Source organism: Sceloporus undulatus, chromosome 4 (genome assembly GCF_019175285.1).
Source record: "Sceloporus undulatus isolate JIND9_A2432 ecotype Alabama chromosome 4, SceUnd_v1.1, whole genome shotgun sequence".
NCBI lineage: Eukaryota > Metazoa > Chordata > Lepidosauria > Squamata > Phrynosomatidae > Sceloporus > Sceloporus undulatus.
The window spans coordinates 7,790,949-7,811,477 of NC_056525.1; the positions used below are offsets into that span (position 1 = coordinate 7,790,949).

Consider the following 20,529-nt stretch of genomic DNA (forward strand, 5'->3'; position numbering starts at 1 on the left):
TGATAGCTTGCATACATCCTAATTCCATGGGGGAAAATAGAATTTGCCCAGGAAATCTGTGTCCAAGAGTGAGAGCATCATTTCTGGAAAGACACCAAACCTAAGAGCTACCATTATCCAAATAACCCTTCTTGCTCCTGCGTAATAGTTACCCAGCGCAACTAGCAATTTCCTCCAGACAGAAGCAAACTGTGTATTACTCTCGGCATTTAATCTCTTGTTTTTGTGCCCCCCCCCCCAATTGGCAACTCTCTGAATTTGCTGCTCTATCTCCTTCCAGTCTACCCCCCGACTGCCCAAACTGGCATACATTGCTTAAAATGGAACCCAAAAACAGAGCAGATGCAGCCTGGCACCTGGAGGCAATTTTTTAGCCTGTAAAGGCAGCTTTTTTTCCCTCCTGCCTTTTCCTTCCAGACTGAAAGCATCCAGTACACTCTTTTAAAGTCCGTCCCCCCCACACACACACCATGCAACTCGTCCTCAGTGCCTCTCCTATAAACAGAACTGAGATATGAAAAATGTTTTTTGAGCATGAAGTACAAATGAGCTGGCCTTTCTGTAGGTACTGGTATTCTTACAGTTTCATCCTGACCCAAAGCAAACTCCTACATTATTGGCCACAGGGTAAAATCTTTGCAGCTGAAACATGCTACAGCTCCCTTTTCACTACCCCAGGACTCATTGTTTCACTGTGATAGCTCTCCCTGGCCATTTAGTGAATAGTGGAAAGGAGGGAAGGGGAAACAGAGAAACACCTGGTTATGTCTCCAGAGCCAGACGCAAACTGATGGCATCATCTGCCAAGATTCACAGGGGTTCTCTTGATGTCCCAGTGGATGATGTACAGTCATCCTTCCACATTTGCAGGTTAAGCATTTGCAGACTGGATTATTCATAGATTATTGTATTTGCCACCATGACCTCCACTGCTGCCATATACATGAAAAAATATATTCTTAGAATCATAGAATTGGAAGAGACTGCAAGGGCCGTCCAGTCCAACCCCCTGCCATGCAGGAAATCCAGATCAAAGCATCCCCGACAGATGGCCATCCAGGCTCTGTTTGAAGACCTCCAAGGAGGGAGACTCCACTACACTCCGAGGAAGTGTGTTCCACTGTCGAACAGCCCTTACTGTCATGAAGTTCCTCTTAATGCTGAGGTGGAATCTCTTTTCCTGCAGCTTGCATCCATTGCTCCGGGTCCTAGTCTCTGGAGCAGCAGAAAACAAGCTTGCTCCCTCCTCAATATGACATCCCTTCAAATATTTAAACAGGGCTATCATATCACCTCTTAACCTTCTTTTCTCCAGGCTAAACATACCCAGCTCCCTAAGGTGTTCATCATAGGGCATGGTTTCCAGACCCTTCACCATTTTAGTTGCCCTCCTTTGGACACACTCCAGTTTCTTTCTAGGCATCTCTTAGTCTTCTAGTATAATTCTATAGTCAACTTGCACCAGATGTGCAGTAGAGGACTTAGAAATGCCTAGAAAAGTGTTTTCTCTAAAAAAAAATGAGTGGGCTATAGTCACATTTTTTCCACTTTGCATGGTTCCTGCACACTAGCCCCCACAAATGTTAAAGACCAGCTGTAATTGCTGCAACTAGCTACAGTTGGAGTGAGCATAATGTGGCCTGTGGACAATGTGAAGCCCTGGATTCTCCTTTTTTTCACCCATAAAGCCCCCTACCACTCCATCAAAGCCCCTCATTACAATTTTTTTAAAAATCAAGGCAATTTTGGGGCAATTTCTGTCCCCCCAAACCATGGAGAAAGTGCCCCCAAACATTTGAAAATATTCCCACCTCACCCCCACAAGCAGTCCAGAACCTTGTAATCCCTGCATACCTCAATTTTCTTCCCTATTCCCTCCCAAAATGTTGGCAGGGAGTGACACAACATCACTTTCTGTCACTATTTTGAGAGAATGTGCTCTCTCTATGTTTGTGTATGTGTCTGTGTATGCGTGTGCTCCTGGGGGTGAGTGAGGGTGAATTGGCCATTGGCCTCCACACAATTGCACCACTCGTCATATTCAGATACACAATGATGAGACCATCTGCTGAGATCTACCAGGTTCCTCCAGAGATCTCAGGCACCTCTCTGACACATCCTGCTCTCTACCAGCCACAAAATGGCTGTAGGGGAAGGCTATCACAGTGAAACAACAACAACAACAATAATAATATAATAATTATGTTTTATTTATATACCACAATTCCAAAGATCATAGCGGTGGACAGCAAGTAAGCTAATTAACAAGTAAGCTAATTTGCCCCCAACAGTCTGGGTACTCATTTTAGCTCCCTCCTCGGAAGGATGCAAGCCTGAGTCGAGCTTGGGCCCTTTTGCTGGTCTTGAACTCGCAACCTTGTGGTCTTGAGTGAATGGCTGCAGTACAGGCATTTAACCACTGCACCACAACAACTCTCCCTCTCCCCATGGATTGAGGCATGGAACAACAACAGACCAACAAATGTGCATCAGTTAAGATCACAACATTAGTTAAACCATACATCAATTAAAAGAACAAACAAGACACATACATACAAAAACAATCTATGTTTAAAATTCATCATTTAAAATTTACAGTTTTAAAAATCATCTGGATAGGGCTACTGGAAGAGATTAGTCTTTAGTGCTGTTTTAAATTCAGACAGTGTATTGAGCAGTTAAATCTCTTCCAGCAGGTCATTCCAAAGTCTTGGGGTGGCTGCAGAAAAAGTCCTCTGGCTGACAGTCACCAACCCAGTTCTGGCTGACAGAAATAAATGTCCGCTAGAGGACCTAAGTGTACAGGGTGTATTATGTGGAAGGAGGCAATCCTGTTGGTAACATGGACTCAAACCATATAGGCATGTACTGGTTGGGCTTTGGTTGGTGCAGAAGGAGGACTGCACAACAACAAGGAAACTGCATAACCTGGGGGGGGAAATACACAGTTGTATGCTGCATACCCCACTAACAGGATCCTGACCACAGCTTGAAACAAAGAAGACGTTTCAACAGCTATGTTTTGGGGTGGCCTAATTGTACCTCTTGATCTCAGGCTCCCTGATTTGTCCCTAATTCACATATTTCCACAACCACGTTCCATCATCTCACCTGGGAGCCCTCAGTTCCTGGCTGCTGAAGGAGTTTGACAGTCCTTCCTCCAGCTGACCTCTGACTCCGTCCATCATGCCAGGTCAGGCTGCTGCCCGAATTCCTCTGCAGGCGGTAATTGAGGTTCTCAGCCGACACCGTGTGTTCCAAAAGGTTCTGGCAGAAGCTGAAGTGAGCAGCAGCAGCTGTTGGGTAGAGAGGGACTCCATTCAGTGCCAAACGGAAACATTAAGGAACATCAGCAATTTTTCTTTAAGGATACATTTTGATTGGAATCTTGTTGGTTAACTAAATGGATTGTTGAACAGTGAATCAGTGTGTCAGTAAACCAAATTGATTTAATCACTTTAGTCAGGACTAAATCTGCCAGACTAATTTGATCTGGCCTTTTTTAAAAATATATATATATAAAATTACCAGTTTGGTAGATGAAGGTTACACTGTGGATATCATAAATCTTGATTTCAATAAGGCTTTTGGTCCCCATGGTATTCTTGCAAACAAACTAGTAAAATGTGGGCTAGACAATGCAACTGTTAAATGGATTTGTAATTGGTTGATTGGCCAAACCCAAAGGGTGCTCAGCAATGGCTCCTCTTCATCCTAGAGAGAAGTGACCAGTGACATGCCACAGGCTTGTGTTCTGGACCCAGTGTTATATAACATCTTTATCAACTACTTGGATGAAAGAACAGGGGGCATGCTTATCAAATTTGCAGGTGACACAAAATTAGGAACAGTTGCTAACACTCCTGAGGAGAGGATCAAAGTTCAAAATGGCCTGAATAGATCAGAGAGCCAACCCATAGGTTGGAAATGACTTAAAGGCAAACAACAACAACAACAAGAAGCTGTGTAGCAGAAATGCCAGAAAACCCTATCATTGAATTGCTAAGGTATTCATCAGGCACTTCTGATGTGGATCTGGCACTCCTATTGTGCTCCCTCTTCTTAGCTGGTTCCTGATATGCATTGAGGAGTACTCCAATGCGCATCGCTGCCCATTGTGTATCAGGCCATGGAACAGCAGTCATTCCACTCGCTACCATTGTGCAACAGACACACCTGTGCTATAGTGTCATGAAAGTTTCTAGGTATGTACAGACATTGCAAAATTACTCAATTCAATTTTGTGCACACATAAGGCCATTTAAAAAAACCTCAAGTACCAAGCAGAATGTCAGGCCATGTCATTATGCTTATTACTATGTGATGGTTACTATGGCATTGATTTGTTTTATTATTAGATTCCTTGTTTTAAACAGGTTTATTGTTAAATATCAGTATAGCAAGCTGCTCTGAGGTTCACACTGGGAGGGAAAATACAGAGTATATTAAACTTTTTTTGAAGTACAGTTTTACAAAATAATGTGAAAAGGGGTTCAACATTCACATCCTATCATCTGTGCATGTAGTCTAAGAATAGTTTCTACTGAACATAGAGAGATTTATTCCCAACTGTACAAAAGTGTTGCATGATACACAGTCTTTGTAGCCTGACCAGGGCAAAAGACAACATCAAACGTTGCGGTTAACCAAGACGTGCTAACTGAAGCTTCTTTCTGATCTTCACTCACTTGGGCTGCCAAGTTGCCTCTAGCAATTGACAGGCAATGCAAGGCAATGTTATGTCGCAGCAATTAAAAGCATTAGTTGAGGGATTATGAACAGTCAATAAGGCAGAGCTGCTTATTTAGGAATATTCAGCATTTAGAAAATGTCTTTATTGGACTACAACTTTCAGCATCCACCAGTCCTGGATGTTTATGCCAGGATAGGGCCACCAAATCTGTGTCTGGTCTATCAGGATCTGGCCCAATCCTGGCCCAGGGGTTGAGATATGCATGCAGTTGCACCATCTGAACTAGATATCACAAGGTCAGGGGGAACAACAATCGCTTTGACCAGTACCTGCATCAAAGGCTGCAATCTTAATAATAATAATAATAATAATAATAATAATAATAATAATTTGTTTTATTTATATACCGCTATTCCAAAGATCATAGCGGTGAACAGCAAGTAAGCTAATTAGCAAGTAAGCTAATTTGCCCCCCAACAGTCTGGGTACTCATTTTAGCGACCTCGGAAGGATGCAAGCCTGAGTCGAGCTTGGGCCCTTTGCTGGTCTTGAACTCGCAACCTTGTGGTTTCGAGTGAATGGCTGCAGTACAGGCATTTAACCACTGCGCCACAAGGGCTTCCTCTTGATGTGAATAGAATTCATTTAGGGATGAAGCTAAGTGTGTATGTGTGGGGGGGAAATTAGAGCATTGCTGCTCCACATAAGAATTCTGCCCCCCCCCATTTTTTCCTTTATTCCCAAAATATCTAGCATTGTAGGAAGTGAGACACTGAACTCTAGTGAACTCACGTCTTGAATTCTTTTATTTGCTGTGTTCGCATTCCCCTGGTCACTTTGCTTGCCCCTTTTCTCTGTATACTTTCCAAACTGTTGTTGTTGTGTGCCTTCAAGTCATTTCCGACTTAGGGCGACCCTAAGGTGAACCTATCATAGGGTTTTCTTGGAAAGTTTCTTCAGAGGGGGTTTGTCACTGCCATCCTCTGAGGCTGAGAGAGAGTGACTTTCCCAAGGTCACCCAGTGGGTTTCCAAGGCCAAGCCAGGTTTCAAAGCCTGGTCTCCTAGTATCCTAGTCAAATGGCCAAACCATTACACAATGATGATGTTTACACACATTCAAGCTGCCCTACAGAAGTGGTTGCACTTTTTTTTTGCTTATTATAGAGTATATGCATTCAGCACAAGTTTGCAGAAGTAGAGTTGTATGTGCAACATTATGTTACATACAGGTACACATATACACAAGGCAAACACATATGCATAAGCAGAGTATAAGATGCACGTGAAATGTGCATACAGTTGCCCATCACACGGGCAATCAGTTGTGCTATGCTGCCATTCAACACAAAGGTTGCAACATAGCACAACCAATGTATAACTCCACCTCTGGAGATTTACCGTGATTTATGCTATAAAACCCCAATGTAAGCCACAGTCATCTGTTTATGTTAAAAATTCTATTGTACTTGTCTCAGTGTGTGAAATGCCTTACCGTTCTCATCTGGTTTAGCCATTCCAGACTGTGAGATCATTATTTTGAAATTCTTAGAGGAAGATAAACAACAAGCCACTTCCTGCTTAGAAAACATCTAATCAAAAGATCGACAGGCATTTAAATAATACTTTGTGGCAGACACACTCCCTGGAAATCGTAGCTTGAAATCAGAAACCAGACCAAAAAACATGCCTCCCTCCCTCCCTTGCCGTCCTCACATCCTTTTCTTGTAGAATGTCTGATTGCATTCTCCAAAGGAGTAAACTATGTTTTCACACTTCACATATGTAAGGATGCAAACCAGTTTCCCTTATAGCCATGGTGTTGTAGGGGTACAGATCTTAGAAAGCGCCAAAACTCTGGCTGTGTTGACTGGGAGATATTGGGAAATGAAAGCTGCTGCCACACTGATACCGCTTAACTGTCATCTGGGTTGCCATAATTGTCCACTATTACCAGGGACAAAATGTGGAACAAATTCCAGACCAAACTGTAGGACAACTGCAGGACGAAACTCAGCCCAAAATGTAGGACATTTAAGAAAAAGGGAGGACCTTAAATTCATGGCACTAGCCTATGGCACTATCCTATGGAATCCTGGGATTTGTAGTTTGACAGAGAAGGCTAAATGTCTCACCAAACTACAAATCCCAGGATTGCACTGAATGCAACCATGGCAATTATAGTAGTATAAAACTGCATTAATTCTGCAGTGTAGATGCAGCTGAAGTCTCCCAAAGTAACATTTTTAGTCTCTGGTAGGAAAATCCTGGATCCTGCTTTAAAATCTTCTCTTTGAAGGTCTCTCCAGTGCAAGAACAGCATAAAGAAGAAAAACTGCTAAAAAAGAAAAAGAAAAAAGGAAGCCACAGTTTTGAAGTTACTTTTAAATAGAAGTCACCACGGATCCCATCCCGGAAGAAAGGTGGGGTATAACTCCAATAAATAAATAAAACAAATTCTAGTTAGTGCACGGACAACAGCCTGAACTGGCTGAATGGGAATGTGGTGGCAAGATGTGTTTTATTTGTATTGAAATTACCACAATTGTTACTAAATTTGAATTGTCTGCACATCTGTCTGTCATGTGCCTTCAAGTTGGCACCAACTTATGGAGACTCTTTTTTGGGGCCAAATTTATGGATTTTGATATGATATGGATAAGTCGAGGGAAACATAGGGGCATGTAACAAAGGATGTAAAGGATGAAGCAAAGGAAAACAATGCTAAAGAACTTACAAAATTCCAGCAGGCATCACTATTCATGCTCACCCCAAAGGCTGGATCGATGAGAGAGTAGAGGAGGGTCATTGCAAGATTATGCTCCTGCCTTTCACCAGGGGATGGTTCCTTTTTAAAATAAGAGTTAAAGTACAGTTCTTAAACTAGCCCATGGACTAAGTTGACTCAGGTTTTTTTGGGTCAATTTTTTTGATCTAAATTTCTACACTTATACATGAGTATATATAGTAGTTTTTGTGAGTCACACTCTTTTAAATTTGTCATATTGGTTTTACTGTGCACCCTCAAAGGTTCTGGTTAGAAGGCATAGAATAACCCCACAGAACATATTGAGATGTTTGAATTCCAGGAGAATACCATGCCAAAGAGAGCCAGTGTGGTGTAGTGGTTTGAGTGCTGGACTACAACTTTGGAATCCTCAACCAGTGATGGAAACCTACTGGGTGGCCTTGGGCAAATCACACTCTCTCAGCCTTAGAGGAAAGCAAAGGCAAACCTCCTCTGAACAAATCTTGCCAAGAAAACGCTTGGAGAAGGTCAACTTAAGTCACAATAGACTTCAAGGCACATAAGAATGGAACCACTGTGGTATAGTGGTTTCAGGATTGAGACACCGTGGGACAGCAGGGTTTAAATACCCATTTGACAATGGAAACCCACTGGCTGACCTTGGACAAGTCACATTCTCTCAGCCTCAGAGGAAGGCAATAACATACCTCCTCACAATAAATCTTGACACCACTCCCCCGATAGGTTCACCCAACGTTGTAGTCAAGTCGTGGTCACATACCAAGAATCTTTCCAGATGTCTCGCTACTTTGTTATTCCTCCCACACTACTCTCCCAATTGGCAGGAAACCCATTTTTCAACCAGAAAACAAATAACGGAGAATACTCTGCCCATCCCTACTCACTCAGCAGTGTCAAAACAAAAAAACGGATCTGTCACTCAAAGAAAGATGGCAGCATCAGATGGGACTTTCTACTTTGTGCGGTCATCCAAAAGTGAAGGTAATTGTCATCTTATTTTGAATCCCATCCACTTTGCCCACCTCTCCAGCATTTCCTCCTTTTCTTTTGACGGATAATTGAACCAAGCCCTGAACACCAGCAATGGTATTGATTCACTCCAAAGGAATTAAATGCAGGGGACAGAGACATCTGTGTGTGCTCCAGACACTATTTGCTGGGAAGAAAGCCACTCGACTGCCAACTTTCACACCAGATGCAGACCAACAATTCACAACACATCATCACGTTACTAGATTTATGCCAGAACTGGGATGGGGCGGCTGGTTGCCTCTGCTCAAATAAATCTGGATTGTTGCTCTACTCACCTCGATGCAAGAACAGTAGAGAGTTTCATGCCGGCTCAATGAACAACAGGGCAACCGGATGAGGGAAAGAGCATCCATGGGCTGGATCTTCTCCTTACTAAAGCCAGTTCTAACGTTAGGCAAGTTAAGGCAACTGGCTTAGGTTATAGATGCAGGAGGGGCAGCTATGGCATCTGTCCCATCTAGCTGTTCCCCAGTCCCCTAGCCAAAGAAAACTTTGGGGGATAAAGTTATGTGGTTTATGATGCCTTGGAGTGTGGTGGAGTCTCCTTCTTTGGAGGTTTTCAAACAGAGGCTAAAAGGCCATCTGCCAGGAGTGCTTGGATTGTGTCTTCTTGCATGGCAGAATGGGATTGGTTTGGATGGCCCTCTTCCAACCAGTGGCGTCACTAGGGCTGGTGTCACATGAAGCAGTAACTCGTAGTGTCACCCCCCACTATTGACCTCCTCCCATATGACACCCATACAGAATACTAATTTGTTTTGCCAATTTACTCATAAATCACGAATTAAAATTAATCATAAATGAAAATGATATCTTTAAATTACAGTATCATTCTCACAAAATGAATGTGTTTACGTATACATTGTTTCATGCAGTTTAAGTGAAAATTTGGTGAAATGTGATGTTTTTAAAGAATTTCTATATATATATATATATATATATATATATATATATATATATATAAATTTGGTTTAAAAAACCCCCTATGACCTCTACTTTCTGCTCCCACTGAGCCTCACCCCACTCACACCATCCCTTCAGCCTTTTAAAGAGATACAGGCAAATGCCGCAGCCTGTTTCTGCCAAAATGCAGATGTTTGAGGAGCAGGATGTCACCTGGTGTGGTCCGCAGCCCCCCCAGTGCTTCCAGCTCTATCATTCTATGCTTGTCCTGGTCAAATATAGTGGCTTCTCTGAGAGGCAGAAGAGCAGGAAAGCCTGCTCCCTCATACCTTGGCTCCATCCAAAGGTAAGAGCCTATCTCTCCATTCCAGCTGCCACCACTGTGGCCTCTTGAAGGAGGACCCTGAACTGGCTATCCTAACATGGACATATGCCTTGATTCCAACCTGTTTGGGCTACAATAAGGCACTCTAGTGAGGATGCCTTTGGAAGTTGTCTGGAAACTTCATTAGGTCAATAATAATAATAATAATAATAATAATAATAATAATAATAATAATAATAATAGCCCACCGCTCCCCAGAGGATCGGGGCAGGTTACAATCAAGAGTAAAACATAGTAAAATAATAACACATAGTAAAATGCTGCAGCCAGAGGGTTGACTGGGGCAATTTACAGAAAACATACAACTCTTTTACTGCAATAGCTTCACATGCTGCCAATTCATTTCTGGACACAATTCAAAATGCTGTTTGGGCAGCTTTGGGGGGCTGTGGGGGATTTCAAGAGCTACAAAAGTGAGGTCCATGGGCTGCATGTGGCCCATGGACTGCACTATGCCCACCCTCTGCTCTAAGGAGAGTGTACCTGGATCTTTTAGACTGTTGTGTCGTTGTGTGCCTTCAAGTTGTTTCTGACTTATGGCTACCCTAAAACGAAGCTATCATGGGGTTTTCTTGGCAAGTTTCTTCATTGGAGGTTTGCCACTGTCTTTCCCTGATGCTGAGAGAGTACTGTATGACTTTCCCTGGATCACCTAGTGAGTTTCAGTTGTCTCTCAAAATTCAGTCCTGGAATTTAGGGCCAAGTAGCAGGAGATTCATTGTCATTTAAGGAAACTACAGTCAACATTGAGGGAGCAGGGGAGGGAAGGAGGTAGAAGAGAGAGAGAGAGAGAGAGAGAGAGAGAAAGATGGCCTAGTGGGTTTCAGTTGTCTCTCAAAATTCAGTCCTGGAATTTAGGGCCAAGTATCAGGAAATTCTTTGTTGTTTAAGGAAACTACAGTCTCCATGAGGGAGCAAGGGAGATAGAGAGGTAGAAAGAAAGAAAGAAAGAAAGAAAGAAAGAAAGAAAGAAAGAAAGAAAGACCCTTACAAGAGACTCATGTGCCTGTCTCCCTGGATAAAAAGCAGCCAGCTTTGTATAAGCCAGGTTGATCTAGGCAAGGAAAGACGAGGAGCATGCACAAGCCATAAACAGGCAGATCAGAGAGCAACAGAACAAGGAGCTCATGTCTAAGTCTGCCGTTCTGGGAATCAAAGCGTTCCTAGAAGCCATTGATCTATTGTGTGCTAATTCCACTGCTTTTCTAGCTGCAAGACCCTCTGACGGAAGCAGATGCATGAATCTCACCCTATGAAAGGGGGTAAAGGGATCGCCAGGAAAGGGTTAGAAAACAATAAGTATGTCCTACCTGGATGATTAGTCTTTCATAGAAATAAACCTGACAAAAGGGATGGAGCAAAGGGAAGGGAAATTGGAAACAACAAAAAAGAGGATTAATCAAGCCCTTGGGGGAAGTAGGATTATGGCATCCGTGCAAAGGAGGAAAAGTCCTTGATTGAAACCTTCTAAGTGGATTTTAAAGGTTCATGCCAGAGAGGTGGAATTGGGAGATTTCTTCTCTCCTGAAGAAGAGAGGGTGCCAGTTCACAATTTCTCATGCTCTGACTTTGGATGGTTAAATCAAAACAGAGAAATGTATGCTGCACATAGAAATAATGTGAAAAACACATGTGTATGTATATACTTTGTTGCTGTGTGCCTTCAAGTTGTTTCCAACTTATGGCTACCCTATCATGGGGTTTTCAATGATTTATGCCTTTGTTTTCCTCAGAGGCTGAGAGAATGTGACTTGATGAAGATCACCCAGTGGCTTTCCATGGCCGAGCTGGGATTCGAACCCTGGTCTCCACAATCATAGTCATGTTGGCTCTCACTGACATTTGTTCCTTGGATGAGTAACTGCAATTGATGGACATTATTGGGTTTAAATATCCCAAAGACACTGGATCCTGTCTGATCTTGGAACCTAAGCAAGTTCAACCCTGGTTAGTATTTGGATGGGAGACCACCAACAAATACCAGGTGTTGTAGGCTATAATTCAGAGCAAGGAACTGGTAAAACTACCTCTGAGTACTCCTAAGAAAACCCTGAGAATTTCATGGGGTTGTCATAGTCAATAGACAATTTGAAGGTGTGTGCACCTGCGCGCACACGCACACACACCACTGCCAAAAGTAACTTGTTACATGTAAAATTACATTGTGACATGTAATTTCCAAACTGAGGCATTTATAGGCTGCTGCATAGAATTCATGGAGCTATTATGACATATTTTTGGAATCTGCCTTATATCCCTGCAAATCAATTTCAATTTATGGTGAACCCTATGTGGTGTAGTGGGTCCAAACTAACGAAATGAATTTCAACAGGGATACTGCACTTAGGGAGGAAAAATGAAATGCACAGATATAGGATGGGGAACAATTGACTTGACAACAGTAGATGACAAGTTGAACTTGAGTCAACAGTGTAATGTGGCAGCTAAGAAAGCCAATACAATTCTAGGCTGCATCAATAGAAGTATAGTGTCTAGATCAATGGAAATAATCGTCTATTCTGCTTTGGTCAGGCCTCACCTGGAATACTGTGTCCAGTTCTGGGCATCACAGTTCAAAAAGATGTTGAGAAAGGAGGGTGACTAAAATGGTGAAGGGTCTGGAAACCATGCCCTATGAAAAGAGACTTGGGGAGCTAGGTATGTTTAGCCTGGAGAAGTGAAGATTAAGAGGTGATATGATACTTTGTTTAAATATTTGAAGGAGTGTCATAGTGAGGCTTGAGCAAGCTTTTTTCTTGCTTCTCCAGAAAATATGGCCTGGAACAATGGATGCAAGCTACAGGAAAAGAGATTCCATCTCAAAGTTAGTAAAAACTTCATGACAGTAAGAGCTGTTTGAGAGTGGAATGTTCCCTCAGAGAGTGGTGGAGTCTCCTTCTTTGGAGCTCTTTAATCAGATGATGGATGGCCATCTGTCACTGATTGTGAATTCCTGCATGGCAGAATGGGGTTGGGCTGGATGGCCCTTGGGGTCCCTTTCAACTCTAAGATTTTATGATTCTATGAAATCATTGAGGCTACTTAATTCTGACTTAAGGCCAGGTCAATTGACTCAAGTCTACATCACTGCAAAACAGTGAACAAAAGGATGAGCTGAGAAGCCTGACTTGCCAGCTCTCTTAAAACATAGATTTGTAAGTTAGGCCACCAAAATCAAAATCATCAGAAATGTGAAATCTTGTGAAAGAAAAAGTCCTCCTGAATACATTTTGGGAAAAGCCTTCAAGTGTTCTTTAAAATTGAAAATATCTTTGATTACTTGTGCAAGGTTTCCCTGCCCTGGTTGTTTGGTTCACATGTGTATATTATTAGTTTAGAAGCACAAGGTTGCTGAAACATGTTGACCTGCTTTTCTTGTTTTAGGAGTTGTGAGTGACTCAAGGAAGGCAGCTAACAAGAAACACAATTATTCTTTCCATGTAATTTCTGTCTCTGGCACCCAGTTTTCTGCCAAAGAAATAATGTCCAAGAAAACCTTGACTTAACTGTGGTATACCTTTATTTCCATTTCATTACTCACTTTAAAGTAATCTGTAGTCATTATTTTTGTTTGCTTAACATTCAGCTGTAACCCTGCTTTGGCACTTAACTTTCATCACAAATCATTCCAAGTCTTTCCCATTTTCTGCCAGTAATATGGTGTAATCTGCATCCATTATATAAAGATTGATTGGGAACATTTTGGCCATTTTGACCCCACTGTAGTTCTGTTCCTCAATAAAAAGGTCTATATTTCAGTTTACTTTCCTGCCTTTCCTGCATCAATAGGAGTGTAGTGTCTAGATTGAGGGAAGCAATAGTGCCACTGTACTTTGCTTTGCTCAGACCTCACCTGGAATACTGTGTCCAGTTCTGGGCACAATTCAAGACAGACGCTGTCAAGTTGGAACATGTCCAGAGGAAGGTAACCAAAATGGGGAAAGGTCTGGAAACCATGCTCTGCGAGGAGGAGAGGCTTAAGGAGCTGGGTATGTTTAGCCTGGAGAAGAGAAGGTTGAGAGCTGATATGATAGCCCTGTTTAAATATTTGAAGGGATGGCATACTGAGGATGGAGCAAGCTTGTTTTCTGCTGCTCCAGAGCTCAGGACACAGAGCAATGGGTTCAGACTACAGGAAAAGAGATTCCAGTTTAACATTAGAAAAACGTCCTGACAATAAGAGCTATTCCATAGTGGAATATGCTGCCTTGGAGTGTGGTGGAGTCTCTTTTTTTGGAGGTCTTTAAACAGAGTCTGGATGGCCACTTGTCACAGGGAGTGCTTTGATTGTGTATTCCTGCATGGCAGAACGGGGTTGGACTGGATGGCCCTTGGGCTCTTTTCCCACTCTATAATTCTATTATTCTCCCCATATATTCATTCAATATTTTGTGCCATAACATACAGCTTCATGAGTAATGGAAGTCCACACCATTCTCCCTCTGACTGTCAACCTCTTGCTGCCCCAAAGTGGAACCTTCTTGCCTTAAAACCAAACCTGTACAAAGGGAGGCGAGGGCTGCATTTCCTGGGATGCAGATCCATGTCCTTCTTTGTTGTATAATGAGGAAGTCTGATCTAGAGGGCTGAAAATACCAAGCTCATATGCCACAAGCCCTCTGGGTTTTCTTTCTTCTATTGATGTGTGAATCTTTTTGGTTGTTCCAGAAATCTTTTATTTCCTTCCATCTGTTCCTGCTGATCTCTCAGCTGGCCTCTTGCTTGGCTGCATTTTCTCGTAGCCTGAAACCAGCAGTTAGCTGCTAAAATGAGACATCCCCTGTGTTCAAGTCTGCTTGGCAACCACATATATAGTTATACAAATTTATCCAGGACACTACCAATTGTAGATACATGTCCATGGCTATAGCAGCTGCTGTCTTCCCTGTCCGTGGGGCAGTGGATCCACTCTAGGTTTTAGTCTGAAATTTAAAGGAACAAAGGGGCTTGTAGCCTCACAAGGAATGGAGACATCGTGGATCTCAAAGGAAGAACCTTTTTGTGTTGCTAATGGAATTTGAATTTTATTTCCTGGACTTTAAATCTTGACAAATGCAGGCCTGTGTCTAACATCATCTTATTTTTTACAACTCTAGAGACCAGGGTTTGAATTCCAGCTCTACCATGGAAATCCACTGGGTGACCTTGGGCAAGTCACACTCTCTCAACCTTAGCCCGAGTCAAGAGCATTCTGGTGATGCAGACAACACATCCAACACCTCCTGGTAACCTTGTTTGATATCCTCAGCTTCATATATCTTTGACCTTTGGCTTGATTCTAGACTGTTCCTTCTGGCAAATCCCTTTTCAGTTTCTGACTCAGCCCAGAACTGTTTACTTCATTTGAAACTGGATGGTCTGGGTTACCCTTCAGCTTCTACAGACACTGGTATCACTTTAGGCCAGGCCAGGCCTGGCTTTTCCCTGGTCAACCTCTGCAGGCTGGAGGTGTATGTCTCTGGGTACTTGCCCATTTTAAAATAGGACAGTACTCATATTAGAGGTTCAGCATTTGAGATAATGTTCAGCACCTTGGATAGCTCCTTTAAGCATATTCAGGGGTAGCCATGTTAGCCATAGCAAAGTACAATAATATCCCAAATCCACAAAAGAGTGATACCTTCATGGGAACAACCAAAATGCATAAAATACATGACACAAGCTTTTGACGTTCCAGTGACTTCTTCATCAGACAACAGCATTTGTTGTTGTATGCCTTCAAGTTGTTTCCGACTTAAGGGAAACTCTATGGCAAAACTGTAATGGGTTTTTCTTGGCAAGTTTCTTCAGAGGATGTTTGCTACTTCCTCAGATGAAGTGACCTGAGCTACATCCTTTCACTCTGAAAGGATTACTCCTGCACCTACTTTCATGCAAAAAACAAGGTTCCTAAAAATTAACAAGTCTGACTTGCATAAGCTTGTATGAAGATGCATCTGATGAAGTGGGTGTCAGCTTCACAAAGGGCTCCGCCAGATAAAATGTAGTAGGCTTTAAGGTGTCACAAAAATTGTTGCAAGAGAATAACAAGGGCAACCTCTTTCCCCAAAAGCGTTTGTAACTGCTGTGGTGTTTTCATGGCTTCCCTGGGATACAGAGACCAGAATCCTGTTGGGGTTTCACAAGTGCAACAGAAAAAGATGAACGTTTTGATACTGTGAGCAACATTTTGGAGCATAGTTGCCCATGTGGTGCCCTCTATATGCAGATGTATATTCTCAGCCAATGCATAATTGTCTGCACCTGGTGGCGGTACTCTTTTGGTTGTGCCTGTTTGTTGCACCTTCAATTGTAGGTTTAGTATTTGGCTGCACATTTGATTCCACAAAGACATTTTAAAGTGAGTTATCTGTCCAAGAGTTATGAGTCCCAGCTTTTGTACCCCCCAAAGAGATGAAAAGATGCATACAATGCAATCAATGAATAAAGAACACACATTTAGCCTGGACTGGATTATTATGGATTGGCAGCCAAAGGCTCACAGACCAATACTGGTCTACAGAGTGACACTGCACTAAGCAACCTCAGTGCCAGCATAGAGTACTTCCCCATTTCTGGGAAATCTGGAGGATGTGTAAGCAACAGTCACTATACTAACACAAAATGAATGGCATCCTCTTAGTAGCATATGCATGGATAGGTATACCTTCCACTTGTGTATGTATTTCTTCTTTGGTTGAGATGGTTATTGTTTTCCACCCTCTGCAACATCTAACACCCTCCTTTGTGACTCCTTGTTGAGATATGATATAGCGGTTTGAGCATTGGACTATGACTCTTTAGACCAGGGTTGGAATCCCCATTCAGCCATGGAAAGCCACTGGGTGACCTTGGGCAAGTCACACCTTCTCAGCCTCAGAAGAAGGCAAAGGCAAAACCTTCTTTGAACAAAGCTTGTCAAGAAAACCCCTTTGTAGGTTCACTTTAGGGTTGCTATAAGTAGGAAACAATTTGAAGGCACACCACCACCACCACAACAACAACCCAACAAAAACACAGTGATTCCAGTGCTGGAGGAGAGTGGAGGGTATCACAGAAGTATTTGGCTATGTTTGCACAGCCAGATGCAAACTGATGTTATAATCTGCTGCAACATCAGGGATCCTGGTGGATCCTGGCAGAAGATGTCCTCAGTGTGCATCTAGCTATGGGGACACAGCAAGGTGCCTCTGCAATTTCCCCACCACTCTCCCCCAACAATGGAATGAGAAGGCAATGTTGAGGCTAGGGGTGGTGACAGGGATACACTCAACCATATCAGATCTCAGCCAACCCAGCCCTGGTATTCAGAGTCTGAAATACTCTATATCCTTAATACAAGAAAACATTTCTAAATTTAGGCCACAAACAGTATAGCACAGATTTGGGAGATCCAGCATGGTGTTGGAATATAACACTAGAGACCAGGGTTTGATTCCCTGCTCAGCCATGGAACCCATTGGGTGACCTTGAGTAAGTCACATGCTCTCAGCCTCAAAGGAAGGCAATGGCAAACATCTTCTGAACAAATATTTCCAAGAAAACCCCAGGATGGGTTTGCCTTAGGGTTGCTGTAAGTGAAAAATAACTTGAAGGCACACAACATGAGGTGTAGGTGAAACTTACCACTTTTAGATTCAGGAGTGGATGTGTTAGTTGAATGAAGACACCAATTTATTTAACAATGCAGCAGTTAAGGTGAGCAGATTGGTGGGCAAGTCACATGCTCTCAGCCTCAGGGAGAAGGCAATGGCAAACCTCTGAACAAATCTTGCCAAGGAAAATCCCTGATAGATCATAAGTCAGAAATGATTTAAAGGAATACAACAAGAAGAAAGCACAGGTATAGGAAGATGGAGGATATTTGGTTTAGCAATACTACGTGTGGGATTATTGCTAATCTTGAATTGAACATAAACCCACTGTGTGATGCTGCAGCAAAGAAGGCAAATGCTATCTTACCCTGCATTAATAGAACCATAATTTCCAAGTTGAGGGAAGCAAGTGTCCCACTATATTCTGCACTAGTCAGGCCTCATCTGGAGTACTGTGTTCAATTCTGAGCACCTCCTTTTAAGGAGACTATGGACAAGTTGCAGCAGGTTCAGAGAAGGGCAACTAGGGTGATAACAGGCATGGAGAACAAAACATATGAGAAAAAGCTGAAGGAACTGGGTATGCTCAGTCTGGTGAAGAGTGAGGGATGACAAGATTGCACTTTTTAAGTACCTCAAGAGCTGCCCCAGAGAGGAGGGTCAGACCTGTTCTTTGCTGTCCCAAAGGGAAGAACCAAACCCAATGGCTTTAAGTTACAGGAGGATGGATTTCAACTGAACATTAGAAGAATTTCTTGAAGGTAAGAGCAGTTCTGCAAAAGAATCAATTACCTAGAGAGCTAGTGGGGTCTTTTTCTCTGGACATCTTTAAAAAGAGACCGGACAACCATTACCTGGGGATGCTCTAGCTGAAATTCCTGCATTGAATGGAACAGTGGGTTGGGCTCAGTGGCTTATGTGGCCCTTCCAACTCTATGACTGTACAGTTCTGAAAGGGAAATCATGTTGATCTCAGACTATCGAACTGTTTCTAGTCTTTTTGCATCAACATCATTGGGGGTGGGGGGTTTGTATCAAGAGTATCAACGTCTGTTTTTTATCTCTAGGTCAATGATCAAACAGGGCCAAGAGAGAATGAGTACAATTGTGGTAAGGCCAACATGGCATCTGGCAGATCCTATGGGGAGCTGATGTGAAATGCATCCTTATTACAATTTGATTATTTATTTTTAAAAACACATTTCAGCATCAACCCTGCTTCTAAAGTGTTGGATTAGAAATGAAGCCAGAGCGAAACATGGCAGGCTACAGATGGAGTTTGCAAAAACTGAAGTCTGTGGGCTTTTTAAGCAAGGACACTGTTTTCTCTAATGCAGCTTGAGTGCGCTGGACCATTGAAACACTGATGGGCCAGCATTCTTAAGAGGAAAAGGGATAAAGCAAAGATGGAGGGAAACCATGAGAATGCAGAGTAGCTGCTTTAGGGAATCTGCTTGCTTTCATTTCCTTTCTTCCCCTTCCAATTCTACACAATCCCTTAAACGAATTCCCTCTGTTTCTTCCATCATTCCTTTTTTGGTACAAAACACCAGCCTGTCCTTGCCTCCATTCCCGTGCCCTCGACTTCTAGGAAACCACCTATTTTTCTCATAATTAAAAAGAGGAGGATTAAGATCTTGGCATCCTTTGCGTGCACACACAAGGCCCTCCTGCTGCCTCTAGGGAAGCCCCCACCTTTCGGTCTCATTGTCTGCCCCATTGGATAATCCGCTCCTCTCCCAGCCCCTTGCTGATTTCATTCATCCTCAAGGCAGGGGATGCAAAATGGGGCAGAATGCAAAGGACGGGAAAAACAACTTAATCCACCAAGGCTGCCAGACTTCCAATTCAGATGGCCATTTCCGCTACTCAGCCCTTCTTAATCCCATGTCAAGTGGGGATTTCCAAGGCCTTGTGTACACCCAGAGGACCTGGCTGGGGTGGCCATCACAATCTGGTTCATTATACCACTCCTTTGCCACAATGGAGCCCTGAAAACCCAGGGAATCCTCAAAAGGCCTCTATCAGAGAGAGCGTATTCTCACTTGGAATAATATCAAAATGGCCCTTGTGGTCTGCTTCAGCTCTATAATTCTGAGAAATAAAATGCAGGAGAAATGTTCCCACCATAATTCCAGATTTGGGCAATGATCTTTGCTAACATCTATCTAAATTGCACAAAACTGTGCAAGTGTTTAAGTTCTGCATCAATTTCCATCTGGGCAAATGGATAGGAGAAGAAAAAAGAAGGGAAAGTGGATGGGCCGACACAAGAAGAAGCAGACGACTCCATAAATTAGGACAGGCTATCCCCAAATCTTTTCTTCTCACCTTGCTGAAAAATTCTGGGGAACTCAAAAGCTCACATCCTTTTTGTGGCATTTGGGTTGTTTCTCACAATGGCATTGCTCAACTATGGATTTTGGCTGACATCCTAAATTGCACTTACGGATTCATAACCCAGACTTAAGGATCTGTAACTGATCCATATTCGGCCATGCCCCGTAGTCACAACTGTGGCACTATTGCCACCATTGCAAATGCCCCTCCCAACCTACCTTTGCAGCTAGCAGCTGCATCAAGTAATGGAAATCTGTTCTGGAGATCAGGGCACAGCAGGATACTTCCAGCCTCATCCTGACAGTGATCTGCAATGGGATTTGAAGCTGAGATGGGATTCTGATTCTGATTCTTCCACCACAGATCACTGGTGGGCGAGGGGACTGGAAATATCATCCTATTCTGTTCCAGTCACCAACAGAACAAATCTCCACTGCTTTGTGGCTGCTGGCTGTACAGGCAGGTTTGGGAAGTCAGGTTGGGAGATGAGACCTAGCCTGCATCTATATTGTGGAATTAATGCACTTTGACACTGCTTTAGTTGCCATGGCTCCATGCTATGGAATTCTGCAATTTGCAGTTGTGTGAGATATTTAGCCCCCTGTGTCAGAGAGCTCTGGTGCTACAACAAACTACAATTCCAATACTTATGATGTAGGTACAATCTTGCTTCCCCCCCACCTGCTGGACCAGCACAACTATCTTCCCCACAATGCCCAGCAATGTTTCTGACCTTGAATTTGCTTCCAAAACAGTATCATCGCCTTCATTTTGGTTATTTTACAACATTCCTTATTCAAAGGGCAGCAAAAAAGGACTGATTCCAGATTTGAG

General features: G+C 42.9%; 1 protein-coding gene across 5 annotated transcripts in view; it reads right to left on the reverse strand.

Annotated features, from left to right (window-relative positions):
* The window catches only part of SAMD10 (sterile alpha motif domain containing 10), a 73,747-nt gene that overhangs the window by 28,394 nt on the left and 24,824 nt on the right, over positions 1-20,529 (reverse strand). For all 5 annotated transcript variants that reach the window (XR_006103292.1, XR_006103293.1, XM_042461466.1 and 2 more), the window contains exon 2: positions 3,112-3,296. Coding sequence is in view for 3 of the 5 variants with exons in the window: in XM_042461466.1 (XP_042317400.1) it covers positions 3,112-3,296 (185 nt within the window). In the remaining 2 variants the exon portion in view is untranslated. The remainder of the gene's footprint in view (positions 1-3,111; positions 3,297-20,529) is intronic.